At 43.4% G+C, this 15,070-nt stretch overlaps 1 protein-coding gene across 1 annotated transcript in view; it reads left to right on the forward strand.

The window, feature by feature from the left end:
- The first annotated feature begins 11,558 nt into the window (after window positions 1–11,558).
- The window catches only part of LOC119464165 (ras-related and estrogen-regulated growth inhibitor), a 46,029-nt gene continuing 42,517 nt past the window's right edge, over window positions 11,559–15,070 (forward strand). Inside the window, exon 1 of the mRNA XM_037725018.2 lies at window positions 11,559–11,870. Within this exon, the coding sequence (XP_037580946.1) occupies window positions 11,774–11,870 (97 nt within the window). The 5' untranslated portion in view covers window positions 11,559–11,773. The remainder of the gene's footprint in view (window positions 11,871–15,070) is intronic.

The following is a 15,070-nucleotide window of genomic DNA, read 5'->3' on the forward strand; positions in this document are numbered from 1 at the left end:
AAAAAAAAAAAAAAAAACAAAAGAAGGTATAGCGGGAATTTTGAAGCATGTTTTAAAGTAAACTTTTTTTCAGTTCGTAGAGAGGACAAACAGCCATTTTAGCCGTGTCGTTTGAGACATTGCCACCCTAATAAACGCTACACCACCAGTCCCGACAACCCTAGCTCGGGCCCAACTGTGATGCCGGCTATTCAAACAATGTCAAACGCAAAATCAAAAATGAAGGCTGACTAATGGAGTAGCACACGAGGAATAAGGATTATAAACAGGGATAAGGTGCCTCAGAAAGGCCTGAGGCACCTTATCCCTGTTTATAATGTCAAACGCAGAAATGCTTTTCTGCGATAACCCCTAGGCTGATTTTAATTAAGCTAGTTGCATTTTAAATAGAACGAATAGTCACACGGGCGTGCCAAAGGTCCTTTGAAGTTAAGAAGCATAGAGCTTTAAAAGGAACATTAGTTCAAGGGATATGTGTCAGTGCTACACGGTCTCGGTTTAAGCTTTTAACAAAAGCCGAAACGCATCCTTAGCGCTGCCGTCGCCTCAAAAGTAATAAAGAATATGGGCCCGAATGCGTCTTACAATACATTTATGCAGTATTTTTTCTGCGATATTTACTTTTTCTATTACATTGAAACATCAAAACAAAATGTACGCGTAGTAAGGTCGTTACTTTACCAAATACTGAGGTATTTATTGCAATGTGTTGCCGCTGATGACAGGCCGTGCCGACGCTGCTGTACCGGCGAGTTCATGATCGAGATTGCGGGTGTCCCAGAAATGTTTAGGATTTTATTACTAGTATTTAGTACTTAGAAGGTTGTTCTAAACAGGTCAAAAATAAACTTCCGTATTTATAAACGTTGTTATTTCTGCTATCGGACACCCTCTAGGCTCGAGAGTATTCCCTTGAGATTTCAAAGGACGAACGCGGCCTCCTTTGACTCAAAGCTCCCTTCGAGAAGGCCTCCTTTGGTGAGCTCGTGTGACAGCGTGCAATCTCCCTTGAAGTAAAGAATCTTTGGTTCAAAGGTCTTTGAAAGTGCCCGCGGAACTTTGATTTATGAGTGAGTGAGTGAAATAACTTTGATTTATGGTCAGGATTTCTTTACCAAAAAGTGACGCAAAGTTTGATAAAAAAAGAAGAAATTAGAAGCGCTAAGCTTAAAATTCGTAACTCTGCACCAAGAATAGATATCGAATTCTCTCATCTGCATCCGTTAGAACATCCAAAGCGGACTAAAATTATAATAATTTATCTTACGTGAATTTGTTACAATGTTTACAAGGGTTTTGTAAATGTCCTACTCACATATTAGTGTGAAAGGGGTTGAGACACCAAATTTTGAGGCTATAAAAAGCCTGCTGTAGGCTTCCTTTGTATGCATGGACACTCAACATGAACCGTTGGACACAGCAAACGTTTAAAACATATTTTAATTCGCTTCCAAAGAGTGCCTAAATGCTCGTTCTCGCGATCGAGACCCATCGCTAGCGTGACTGACACCGACGTCACTGCGTTGGAAGCGTAACGAAAGTTTTGGTGACGTCATACCACATTAGAGTGACGTACAATGAGCGGTGACCCACAGCACCGGACAAGACTACAGAGAGTCGAGTCTAGAGTGCAATGAGCCGCATCGGACGCAGACGTGGAGTCCGAATCGGAGCTGCCGCAGCTAGCCATCACAACTGTGGGCGTGGGTTTGTTTGCCCGCGCTGGTACAGAACGAGTGTACGAGAGCAGACGATGCTGCAGTGCGTGCGTCACAGCTTTGTGGGCCCACGTGACTGAGCTTCCTAGACAGTGACGTCACTGCCCGACTCGGTGCCCGGTAAGCAAAACAGAAAATTGTTCGCATAAATAATGCGATATTGAATTATTTACAGAGATTATATGAATCTTCGAGCGTGTATCATGCTTCCTGGAGCAATAAGAAACGTTTGAAACAAAGAACGCGCATGGCATGGCATGGCAAGAACTTTATTTTGGTCCAGAGAAACTAGGGCCAGAGGACAAGAGCACCCAGGCTAAGTCGGTGGCTCCGCCAACGTAGGCACCGGTAGGCCAAAGGCTTTCCCGATGTCGTGAGCTATCCGGACGGCCAGTAGTTGGTCTTGGAGGACTTCGCTGGATATGCGAAGTCCTCCTCACTGTTGAGGTCCGAAGCCCTTTGGTTAGGGCACAGCCAGAACATATGATCAAGTAGACACGGAGTCTGTCCACAACTTTTACATTCCGCGGGAAACTCCTGGTCAATTTTGTTAAGCACAAATGGTGTGGGATAAGATTTAGTTTGAATTATTCGCAAGCCACAAATTTGTTGCCTCAACCCCTTCAAACATAGGTCGTGTATATTACATCCATTTTGTCCGCTTTAGATGTACTATTACATGTAATTTACGGATTTGTGATAGTACTTTTCATTGTTGAGTTACATAGTTATAAACTTGATAGTTTTGGTTCTTGAAGATCTAGACATATGGCGATTATTGTTTGAGGACAAAACACGCCCCAAAAGGTGTAACCCCCCGCCCCCCCCCCCTTTTTTTTTTAGTGTTCAAAGGGCATATGAATGTAAAAATAATTTTTCTCGGCAACCACTGCACCAAGTTTTATGGGGTTTGTTGAATTTAAGTGAAAACGTAAAATCTAGTTGTAGGAATTTTTTATTTGAGCCGTTGATTTATTCAAAATGGTTGAAAATCGCGATATTTTTGAAAACGATACTATCATGTTTACAACTCTGGAACTCATCTATGAAAAACGATATTATAGTGGCTAACGATGCACCAATTCTGTAAACTGCATTGAATAGTACATCTAAAGTATACAAAACTGATGTATTATACGTCTGATCCAAAAACCTTCGTACATGTAACAAATTCACGTAAGATATAAGCTAATATATCAAATTTGTCCGCTTTACATGGCCTAATTACGGATGCTGTTTACAGGAACTGCGATATCTATTTTTGATGAGTTACTGATTTGTGAGCATTCTGGTTCACTTTTGTTGAAACATTGGTTTTCGACAAATTTTGTAAAAGAAAATCCCGGGCTTAAATCAAAATTTTCTTTCAAGTTCAACAAATTTCATTCATCTAGGTCTAGAGGTTGCCTCATAAAAGCACTTTATACATTTTACATGTATTTGAATCGGCGGCGTCGGAGTTGGCCCCGAACTAACGCTTATTGTGAGTAAAAATGGCATGTTTTGATAATGTGCTGTGCATAATCATTATCATCATTATTATTCCACTGACGTACCTTCCCGAAGCAGCACCTGATTATTAGTTTCTCCAGTGTCCTGCTTCTGAAGCGATAGAGACGTCTATGTTGGACGTCTGATATTTCACCAAGGATCTCCCATGACTGTATTTCTTTTGCTTCTGTTCTGTACACATGAAAATATGAAACTACGATAAATGTTCTGTACGGAAACTCCGTCGCGTGTATTTCGTGTCCGCGTCACACTTTGCGCAGTTTATCACAGTTACGTCAAAGAATTTACATCATTGAATGCACCGTCTCGACGGCTCGAAAAGACCAAGAAACGCAGGGTACAGAACGCGACTTTCCAGGGAAGCCGCCATTTACAACATTTATCGTTTTTAGCGGGAAGCCGACACTTAGCGTTTTACAAATTGCACATTTGGACAATGATTATGGACACTCCGATTTCTCGGACGCCTCCACTGTTTCCTGCAGATCGATTATTGCAACAAAATTACTCCTACCATGAGAGGATGGCTAGCGGTTAGGGCCAGAAAAAAAAAACACGAAAAACGAGCGATCTTTGCAAAATTATTCCTCGCGTTCTTGTTGTTTCGCTGGTCGGCTCCAAGGAATATCGGTACTGCTGCATGATGAACTGCCACAACAGTGACATAAACACACCTGGGGCCTGCAGCCGTCTGACAAGTTCAAGAGTTTTCCGGGTAGATGGTAGGAAAATGCACCCTGGCAAGCGTGCATAACCGCCGTCCGCAAAATCAAGTAGGAATTAGATGAGCAAGTTTGGCCGCTTTGCTGAATGCTTGCTGTTATTCGTGGCAGTGTTGTTGCTTCGCCCTGTATAGCTCAGTCATGACAGCTTCCTCGTGATGACGAGAATATAGCTGTATGCATCTCTACTTCGACGTGCTTTGAGCGACGCAGAGCGTCGGCGTACTTGCGCGCATTGCGTCACACCTTTCTTTCTTCTTCGTTTATACCTTCTTCGTTTTCGTTTTAACATGCATTGATATCACATCACATCCCGCCACTCGCCGCCATTGCGTGAAGCTGCCGCTCCTGCCGACGCTCAGCGGTGGCACCCGGCGGAGGGTACGAGCCCCAGTGTCCCCTTTAATAATGGACCCCGGTTACATGTGAGAGCCCCCTCGAGTGACTGCGCGACACGGATAAATACTGGCACGCGAAAGCGAACAAGCGCGACTTGACTCTGCCAACAGCAGCAGTGGTGGACGCTCGTCTCCTCTCTTTGTTTGCTCTGTACCTGCCCTGCAAGAAGTAGAATTTCTCGGGCGGGTGTCGGCCCTTTGTGCTTTCGAGGCGGTTGCAGCACTAATCGGCAGGCTTGTGTGGAAAAATACACGGGAGACACAATCTTGCCGACCGTACTCCCGTATACGCAACCATATTGCCTTTCTCTTCTCTTTTCTCTCTGGCTCTATTGATAAAAATGGACTACATTGCATTTTAAAGAAGCCGTAGAGTGAACTTGCCAAGTCCCGAGAAATTTTAATGCGATCACAACTGTGCAAATACGTAAACATACTTTGAAATCCACGACGCCCCACTGACGTACCGGCGACGTGGTTTCGTAGCGAAAAAAAAAAAAAAAGTCTTTGTGGCTTTCGCTTTCTCTGGCGGCAGCCAACCTCTAACCGTGAAATTAAGGACAAGAAAAAGAATTTTGGCAGAATAGTTTGGCAGTCTACACTAATTTATCTGTTTCTCTTAATCTGACGAAGTTAAAAGTGACTCTTTTAACTTGGCTTGAAGGTGAATAACTAGGTGAAAACAGAACCTACACCGGAATAAAAGACAATGGCACGAAGCTGGGACGACGCAGTCCCGTAGTCTTATCTTTCTGTGTGTATGTTGTGTCTTTAGCAGGGTTATTCACCTTCGATCATGTACCACGACTGGCCCAGCTTTCGACATTGTTGCTTTAATTTTGCCGTATACGTTTCGCGAACGTGTAATGAAAGAGTTACACACACTGTCAACTGCTGTAGTCAGGTGGCTACACGGTAACTTTTGTCGCCGTACTTTAGCAATATTTGCTCGAGTTGCGAGGCCGATGACCGCCACGGTTCCGTTCTCATAGCGGCATATACCGCCGCGGTTCCGTTCTCATAACGGTATACCACGACGGTTTCGTTCTCATAGCGATATACCGCCAGGGTTCCATTCTCATAGCGGTGCATCGCGACGGTTCCGTTCTCATAGCGATATACCGCCGCGGTTCCGCTCTGATAGCGGTATACCAGCACGTTTCCGTTCTGATAGCGGTATACCGCCACGGTTCCGTTCTCATAGCGGTATACCGCCACGGTTCCGTTCTGATAGCGGTGTAGAGCGATGGTTCCGTTCTCATAGCGGTATACCGCTACGGTTCCGTTCTCATCGGGGTATACCGCCATGAGCTGCAACGTGAGCAATCAGGATAGAGAGGCTAAAAAATGACGGATTGGAGACAGGTATGCAGGACGACTAGCTGCTGGGCGTCGGACAGTGTATGTTTTCGCTGACATTGCTGCAGTTCCCACACGATGCAGAGCTGCGTGTTCTTTCCTCGATTTCTTTGAAATAAATGTATCATCATCATCAGTCTATATTTATGTTCAATGCAGGACGAAGCCCTCTCCCTGCGATCTCCTATTACCCCTGTCTTGCGCTAGCTGATGCCAACTTTCCTACTGCAAATTCCTACTATTACCCCTGCCTTGCGCTAGCTGACGCCAACTTTCCTACTGCAAATTCCTACTACTACCCCTGTCTTGCGCTAGCTGATGCCAACTTTCCTACTGCAAATCTCTACTATATATATTACCCATGCCTTGCGCTAGCTGATGCCAACTTTCCTACTGCAAATTCCTACTATTACCCCTGTCTTGCGCTAGCTGATGCCAACTTTCCTACTGCAAATTCCTACTATTACCCCTGTCTTGCGCTAGCTGATGCCAACTTTCCTACTGCAAATTCCTACTATTACCCATGTCTTGCGCTAGCTGATGCCAACTTTCCTACTGCAAATTCCTACCATTATCCCTGTCTTGCGCTAGCTGATGCCAACTTTCCTACTGCAAATGCCTACTATTACCCATGTCTTGCGCTAGCTGATGCCAACTTTCATACTGCAAATCCCTACTATTACCCATGCCTTGCGCTAGCTGATGCCAACTTTCCTACTGCAACTTCCTACTATTACCACTGTCTTGCGCTAGCTCATGCCAACTTTCCTACTGCAAATTCCTACTATTACCCCTGTCTTGCGCTAGCTGATGCCAACTTTCCTACTGCAAATTCCTACTATTACCACTGTCTTGCGCTAGCTGATGCCAACTTTCCTACTGCAAATTCCTACTATTACCCCTGTCTTGCGCTAGCTGATGCCAACTTTCCTACTGCAAATTCCTACTATTACCCCTGTCTTGCGCTAGCTGATGCCAACTTTCCTACTGCAAATTCCTACTATTACCACTGTCTTGCGCTAGCTGATGTCAACTTTCCTACTGCAAATTTCCTACTTTAACACCCCACCTAGTTTTCTGCCGTCCTCGACTACGCTTCCCTTCTCTTGGTGCCGATCCTGTAATTGTCTAATGGCCCACAGATTAACCAACCTACGCATTACAAAGCCTGCCCAGCTCCATTTTTCCCGCTTAATGTCAACTAGAATATCGGCTATCTCTATTTGTTCTCCGATCCACACCACTCTCTTCCTGTCTTTTAACGTTACACCTACCATTTTTCGTTCCATCGCTCTTTGTGCGGTCCTTAACTTGTTCTCGACCTTCTTTGTTAACCGCGAAGTTTCTGCCCCATATGTTAGCACCGGTAGAATTCAATGATTGTACACTTTTCTTTTCACCGTCAGTGGTAAGCTCCCAGTCAGGATTTTGGTAATGCCTGCCGTATGCACTCCAACCCAATTTTATTCTTCTGTAAATTTACTTCTCATGATCAGGGTCCCCTGTGAGTAATTGACCTAGATAAACATACTCCTTTACATACTCTAGAGGCTAGCTGGTAATCCTGAATTATTGTTCCCTTGCCAGGCTATTGAACAATAACTTTGTCTTCTGCATATTCATCTTCAACCCCACTCTTACACTTTTTCGGTTGTGGTCTTCAATCATTTCTTGTAATTCGATCCCATTGTTGTGGAATAGGACAATGTCATCTGCAAACCGAAGGTTGCTGAGATATTCGCCGTTGATCCTTACTCCTAAGCCTTCCCAGTCTGAGAGCTTGAATACTTCTTCTAAGCATGCAGTGAATAGCATTGGAGAAATTGTGTCTCCTTGCCTGACCCCTTTCTTGATAGGTAACTTTCTACTTTTCTTGTGGAGAACCAAGGTTGCTGTGCAGTCATTGTAGATATTTCCCAATACATTCACGTATGCGTCCCTACTCCTTGGTTACATAATGCCTAATGACTGGTATCTCTAGTGAATCAAATGCTTTTCATAATATATGAAAGCCATATAGAGATGTTGATTGTACTCCGCAGATTTCTCTATTACCTGGTGGATGACATGCATATGATCCATCGTAGAATATCCCTTCCTGAAGCCAGCTTGTTCTCTTGGTTGGCTAAGTAAAGTGTTGCCCTGATTCTATTGGAAATTATCTTGGTGAATATTTTATACAATACTGAGAGCAAGCTAATGGGTCTACAATTTATCAATTCTTTAACGTTTCCCTTCTTGTGGATGAGTATAATGTTGGCGTTCTTCCAGCTTTCTGGTACACTTGAAGTCATGAGGCATTGCGTATAAAGGGCCGCAAGCTTTTCAAGTATGATATCTCCTCCACCCTTGATTAAATCGACTGTTATTCCATCTTCTCCAGCAGCTCTTCCCCTGGTCATGTCTTTCAAGGCCCTTCTAACTTCATCGCTCGTTATAGAAGGGGCCTCTGTAGCCTTTTCATCACTACTTCGAATGAAAGTAGCTTGTCTGCTCTGGGAACTGTACAGGTCAGTATAGAATTCTTCCGCTTCTTTTAGTATGTCATCTAAATTGCTGATGATATTACCCTAGCTGCTTGTAAGAGAGTGAATACATCTTGCCTTGTTCTATGCCAAGTTTTCTTCTCACTGATTTCATGCGGCGTCCATATTTTACCGCTTTCTCAATATTTCCCACGTTATAATTTTGAATGACCCTTACTTTCTTCTTGTTGATCAGTTTTGTCAGTTCAGCGGATTCTATGTGATCTCTTGAGCTTGACACTTTCATGCTTTGTCGTTTCTTTATTAGGTCTTTTGTAACTTGGGAGAGCTCATCTACTTGTTGTCTTGGTGCCTTGCCTCCCACTTCAATTGTTGCTTCTGAGATCAGCCTAGTTTCAGTTTCATTCTTTACCTCTATGTTGTCTTCATCATCCTGTTCTAAAGCTGCATATTTGTTTGCGAGCACCAGCCTGAATTGGTCTGCTTTTACCCTTACTGCATCTATGTTGGCCTGGACCAATTTTACTCTTTCTCTCTTCAAATTGAGATAAATTCTAGACCTCACTCACCTATGGTCACTGCTCTTTACCTATACCTAACACTTATACGTCCTGCCCTATGCTGGGATCGGTAGAGAGTATGAAATCTATTACATTCCTTGTTTTTCCATTAGGGTTTTTCCAAGTCAACTTCCTGTTGCTGCGCTTCCTGAAGAAGGTATTCATTATTCGGAGCCTATTCCTTTCCGCGAATTCTACCACCATCTCTCCACTAGTGTTCCTAGAATCGATGCCGTAATTGCCAATTGCTTTCTCACCATCCTGCTTTTCCCCCGCTTTTGCATTAAAGTCGCCCATAACTACAGTATACTGAGTTTGCGCCTATTTCATCGCTAATTCAACATCGTCATAAAACTGTTCTATTTCTTCATCATCATAACTGGAGGTTGGGGCGTAGGCTTGTACTACCCTTATTCTATACCTCATATTCAGTTTTATTACGACAACTGCTACCCTCTTATTAATGCTGTGAAATTCATCACTGTTGCTCGCTATGTCCTTATGGACTAGAAATACTACCCCGTAGGATTTCTATAAATAAATTTATAGGGACTGACAAATAGATTTTTAAGGAACCAGTTATTTAAGGCGCAACGAAAAGCTCATCCCAGGTAGTATTTCTACTTGCAGCGGTTGCTTAGAAAACCGCATGTAAATTTTGTAAGCAGAATTTTTTTTTATCTGAGCAATCTTTAATTAACCATCCGCATTTTGACTCTTTCAGCCACTTTTGAAAATCAAAACGCTGCTACAATAAGTGTGTGTTGCTTTACGCACCTTTCTGTGATTTCTACTGTTTTATTTTCCTCACTACGTATGCACCTATGCCATGGCTGGTCCCCGGCGTTCTTATTATACCTAAAGACAAGCCAAGCCAACTCATCCAGAACAAAATCATGGTTTTGTGATGTGTCGGCTAGATAGCGTCATGTCCCGCGAAGCCAGCGCCCCTTTTTTACTCGCCACAATTGAAAATCTAGCTGCTCATTGTAATAAAAAAAAGTGTATTGCATTTCATTATTTAAATAACATCCTAGGAGCGGCGTTCACTAATGGAAAGTCACGTGACAGAGCATACTAATTGTTGTCGTGCATTTGCCACGTGGGGAGCCAAACGCCATTTGTCGCGACTGGTCGTGAAGAATTAAAAATATAGATCCTCGTTGTAGGAGGAAACGAGTGCTCGTTTTAGCCAATACGAAACACGATCTTTCCATCAGCATGGCTATTTCGATTTGTGTTCTGAACGGTAGTCTATATCTTTAATTTTTTTGTACTCTTTGATTGTACATTTTTGCTTTGATGAAATAAGTGATTAGCGGCCTGTAATGTATAATTGAAAATATAAATATTGCATAAATCACGTAAAGTTCCATGCCAACAAAATAAAATAAAAGCGCCTATACAACATAATGTAAAAAGCGAAACAATAATAAAAAAAGAGTAGAGACAAAGAGAAACGGTAAGTGCATTTAAATAATGCAATCGCCGTAGACAAAAAAAGGAAAGGCACCTTTGTATAATTGTGCAAGAAAAAAACTGTGCTGAATGTTTGAAAAATGAAAGCCCGTTACCGTGATTGGGCCTGAGAGAAATTGGAAGGCTTTGCCACAAGACAGTGTCGCAAGGTGGCGGAGCACTCTTGTAAGAGAGCTGTAGCTCAATGCCAACTCTGGTATCCCTATTCATATGCCTGTGAACCGCAGATATGATCTCATTAGATAACCACGGAATAGAGTTGAAATTAGTTGCGCTTAAGAGAGAAAGATAAATTCTACTAATTTTAGAAAGTGGTCGTGAAATGTGTCTCCGACCTTCACAAAAATTGGCGAAAACTCATAGATAAAATAATGAAAACTAAATAAATAAAGAAATAAACAATAAAAACGTAATATTTAAAACTTAATAGCTCTCTACCCAAGACACACGTCACAATTGTGTAAATTCTATCTCTTAGAGTGTCTAAAGAAAATGTGCGTATGTTAGTTTAATCACGCGCATATGCAGGTTTTAGTTCGCAGCTTACGTGAATACCAATATATGTTTAATTATGTATATGGGGATATATTAGTTTACAGCTGACTTAAAGTTGTTGCATTGTATACGCGAGCTTCGAAAAATGTATTACTAAAAATTACTGGAGTAATTGAGGGTCGTGTACGACATTTCAGTTTTGTCCCCTTAAGATGTCCAATTATATTTAGTTTACAGACTTGTAACATCGTCTTTTTTTTAATGCTCACTTACGCAGTTATAAACTATTCAAATATATTGAATATTTATGTTGCAAATATTCGCTATTGGATTCGATACTAGAGTATCGTTATTCTCGGTAATATTCGCATTCCATTCGATTTGAAACTTCCGCTATTCAAATACTCTTTAACTGTATAACATTTATTTTCTTTCTTCTTCTTATCTCCGTTTTGCACAGCTTGCTCGCGTTTATATAATGCGCCAGAGAAAGCTTGCATCGCCAGACGACGTTCGGTTACGGTGGCTTAGTTTGGGGGTCCAAGTCGCTCCCGAAACTCCTTTTCACTCCAATCCTCTTCTCTCCATCATCACCCTCCGGCCGCTCTGCCTCCTCCGTCGCTGCTCCTTCGGATGAGGATGCAGCAACCGGACGTGACGTCACACCTCCTCCTCCTCCTCCACATCCGGTCTCGCGCTGGTTGCGCGAGCGGGCGAGAGTACTACGCCGTTATAGAAACCGCGCCAAATGCATCCTCTCCATCCCCCCACTCTCCCGCTCCCTTCCTCCGTCGAAGGCGCCAGCAGACGACAAGCGTAGCAGACGGAGCAGTCTGCGCTGAGCGTGTGGCTGGCGGTTTTTCCTCTCGCCGTTATCTCGCGTCTTTGTTTTTTTTTTTTTCGTTGTTATTTATTTATTTTCCTCTCGCTCCATTCCGAGGTGGTCTCTCTAGGAGCGCCCGTGAACGTGCGTGCGCGTGCGTGTTTTAGAGAACGAGTTCGGCGCAACGATGAGGTGAATACCTAAAGCTCCTCGACGGCGAGATGAGTTCCAACGCCATCCGGGGCATTCGGCGCAAGAAATCGACGCTCTCCGAAGTGAAGATCGCCGTGCTCGGAGCGTCGGGCGTAGGAAAGAGCGGTGAGTGCAACGTCGGCTTGGCCGTTTAGGCTTAGCCACGAGTGCGCGCGCGGGTTTCTCTATATCGGCCACCGGCGGGCTTCATCCGGTCGGTGGTGTCGCTCTTCTGGATGGTGATCGCTTCTACGCACTCACTGCTGCCAAGGAGGTCGGTTTAGGGATTTTTTTTTTTGCGTTTACTGAAGCGTTCGCAGCAAATTCCATCGCAGTCGACGGAAGGGTTGTAATAGTGCGGGTTTCGCCGCAAACCGATGTTGATGACATTATCTTTCCTTTCTCGAGAAGCTCAGCGCTCGGTGCTGATGGTTGCGAAACAGAAAAAAAAAAAACTAAAGCAAAAAAAAAAAATGAAAAAGACAAGAAGAGGGGCTGCATGCATGAGTCGCGCTTTAGGAACGAACAACTCGCCGCGCTGCTCTTGAGCAACACACGCGCTCTTGCGTGAGGAGAACCGGAGGTTAGGAAATCGATGTTTGGCGGGGCGCTGAGCAGCGGGACCACTTAGAAACACCTGCGGTTCCGCTCAGAGCGCGTGGCCTCGTCCTGGGTCGAGTCTACATGGCAACGCTGGCTTTGTGGATCAAGGTCGATGTCGCGTCTCAGTTTAGAGCGTACATCCCTCGTTATGCTCCCGCGCGGCGGTACATGGGATTTTGCGGGCAACGGTTGCGACGAAGCTATATAGGACGTGCGGGTGTTCGCCTTTCTGAAAGCCAAAGCGGACATCTCGAGCGACTATGTGGCCAGTTTATGGAACTAGATTGTACTGCTTGGTTCTCAGCTTGTGGAGCTAAGTTTGTGCTCGCTGATGGTTGTCGTTTTTTTTTTAATTTTTAAGGATCCCTCGTTCATTACGTTTCGGTGACAGCGCGGTTCTGTAGCCTACGATGAAACGAAGAAATAGACGCACATTTTGTACGAAGCGACTTTGCGAGTGACTATGGCCACTTTAACCAATTTACTGCCATGTTCGCAGATTGTATACCTCTGGGCTTTTGCTAGCTGCCGTCTTTTAGAGCGCCCACTCGTTGGGCTGCTGCGTCAACGTGGTTCTGCATGGCTATATATAGCGATGCGACACCTCGCGCGTTTAGATTTCTGAACGAGAAAGCGACTTCCGGATTGAATGCATAACTACTTGAACTATAGATTATTGCCAAGGTAGCGTCGTTTCTCTGCAGGCTTATGGTTTTACCCGTTCATAGGAATGCTGAATTAGACTGCGAAGTGTGTATGTGCCTGAACAGACAACTTCGGCACTCGGTACGTGCAACTAGGTACGCGCCACTAAAAAAATGAGCAGTTGTCACCATCCAGTGACAGCGGTAGCAAGGTTTATCGTTCCGCTTGAACTGTTCGGACAGTGTTCCAACTATACGTGGGTGCGCAAAATTTTCGGGCACCCTTAAAAAGCTTTGACACGCCGTCTATAGATCTGTAATGGCATTGCACACGAGCCACTGTCACGGCCGCCACATAAAAAAAATGTTGTTTTTTCTCGGAACTTTTGTAGAATAGTTCAGTCAGGAACCTAAGACCTGACTTGAGCAACTTTGGTGGTTGAATATTATGGCGTCTACGTTGCATACGCGGCATAGATAAACATACAGTGGAACCCTGATGTATCGAACCCGGATACAACGAATTATTGTGTATAACGAACAAGATTAAAATCCCCTTGTAAATTCTTGCGTAAAAGTTTTATTTTATATATCGATCGAAATACTTATATACCGTAGTTTTTTTTGTGATCCCCTTCATATTCGATATATCCGGGTTCGACTATCCAGCATACATATACATAAATGCATACAGAACATCACGGCGACGGCGAGAATTCGTCTGGAATGTCTGTGTATTTGCTGTCAATATATATGTGCCTAGTCTCGATGATTTCGCCATCATGTGCACATGCCACTGTGAAACAAGGGGTATAAAATATTCATGTTTACACACATGTGCCCTACTTCTATGTGCCCATACATCTCTCATTTACATTCTTCCCTAGACAAGCATTACACATAGCCTTCGTATTCGTGACGTCATGGTGTCGACGTTCACTATCGTGCAGCCGCCTAATTTGGTATTTGCATTTCAGCATGTCCCCGGGAACGATGTCGTCCATAAACATGTGTAATTACACCTTGCGTAACATAAAAATAAACGCAATTACACCCATCACATTTATCTAACCTCAATATAATGGACACGGATATAACGAATTATCAGATATAACGAAATAAATATAATCTGTTTCTCGCCAACACTGTGTAGCAAATGTATACAACGACTATCGAATATAACGAATGTGCTTTCTTGTCCTACTTCGCTTTAACGAGGTTCAACTGTATTTTGTCTAGCATTTAATTACCACTTCATATCGACTCCAACGTATCCGTCGGATTTTATAAATGTTTTACTTTTTCAAATAATATATTCGAGAAATGTATGAACAATGGTAGACAAAAGATAATTTATTGTGCTGTACAGAGCCTGCACACAGCATTGTGACACTTGGAGAGGCACTGAAGATAAAGATAGTTTTATCTGTGTTAGTAAATTACGCTTATAAAATATAAAATAAGCCACTCTTATCGTAAGAAGGCGCTTGGTATCGGCCAGAAAAGTCGCAAAAAATGAAGGACGGAGTGCAACGCCACCTTGAAATTGCCGCACTAGTTCGCCGTGACGCCACAGGTTTTGAGACCGTCTGTTCGGCCGTAGTTAAGTTTTTATTGGTAAAGATTGACTACACTGTATTCCGAAAGAGCCAAAGAGTGAAGTAACAAGCACATTTACTGAACCACGGGAAAGAAAGTGAGAAAGAAAATTATTTGCAATAACGTGACGTCCCACTCACGTACCAGCTCGCCCTGGGGTTTCGGCCGCGAAATTCAAAATTGAAGCCTGACCGTCATTTTTCTCTTGCAGTATAATCAAACCAGTTATCGCAAAATTTACGAAAGTAGTTATTCAAGAATACTTTATCAATATACACTCATTCAGCGTTTCAGTTTACCCTGCCTTTAGAGCAAATTAACATAGTATAACGAGCTAACAAAGAGCATAACATGACTTATGCAAACGGCTAATAGACGTGGCAACTTCTAAGCCCAACGTTTTACTGCTTAGAGGCAATTGGAAAGAAAGAATGAGAGAGAGAGAGAGAGATAGAAAGAGAGGCAAAGGAAAGACAGGGA

This window comes from Dermacentor silvarum, chromosome 9 (genome assembly GCF_013339745.2).
Source record: "Dermacentor silvarum isolate Dsil-2018 chromosome 9, BIME_Dsil_1.4, whole genome shotgun sequence".
In the NCBI taxonomy this organism is placed as follows: Eukaryota; Metazoa; Arthropoda; class Arachnida; order Ixodida; family Ixodidae; genus Dermacentor; species Dermacentor silvarum.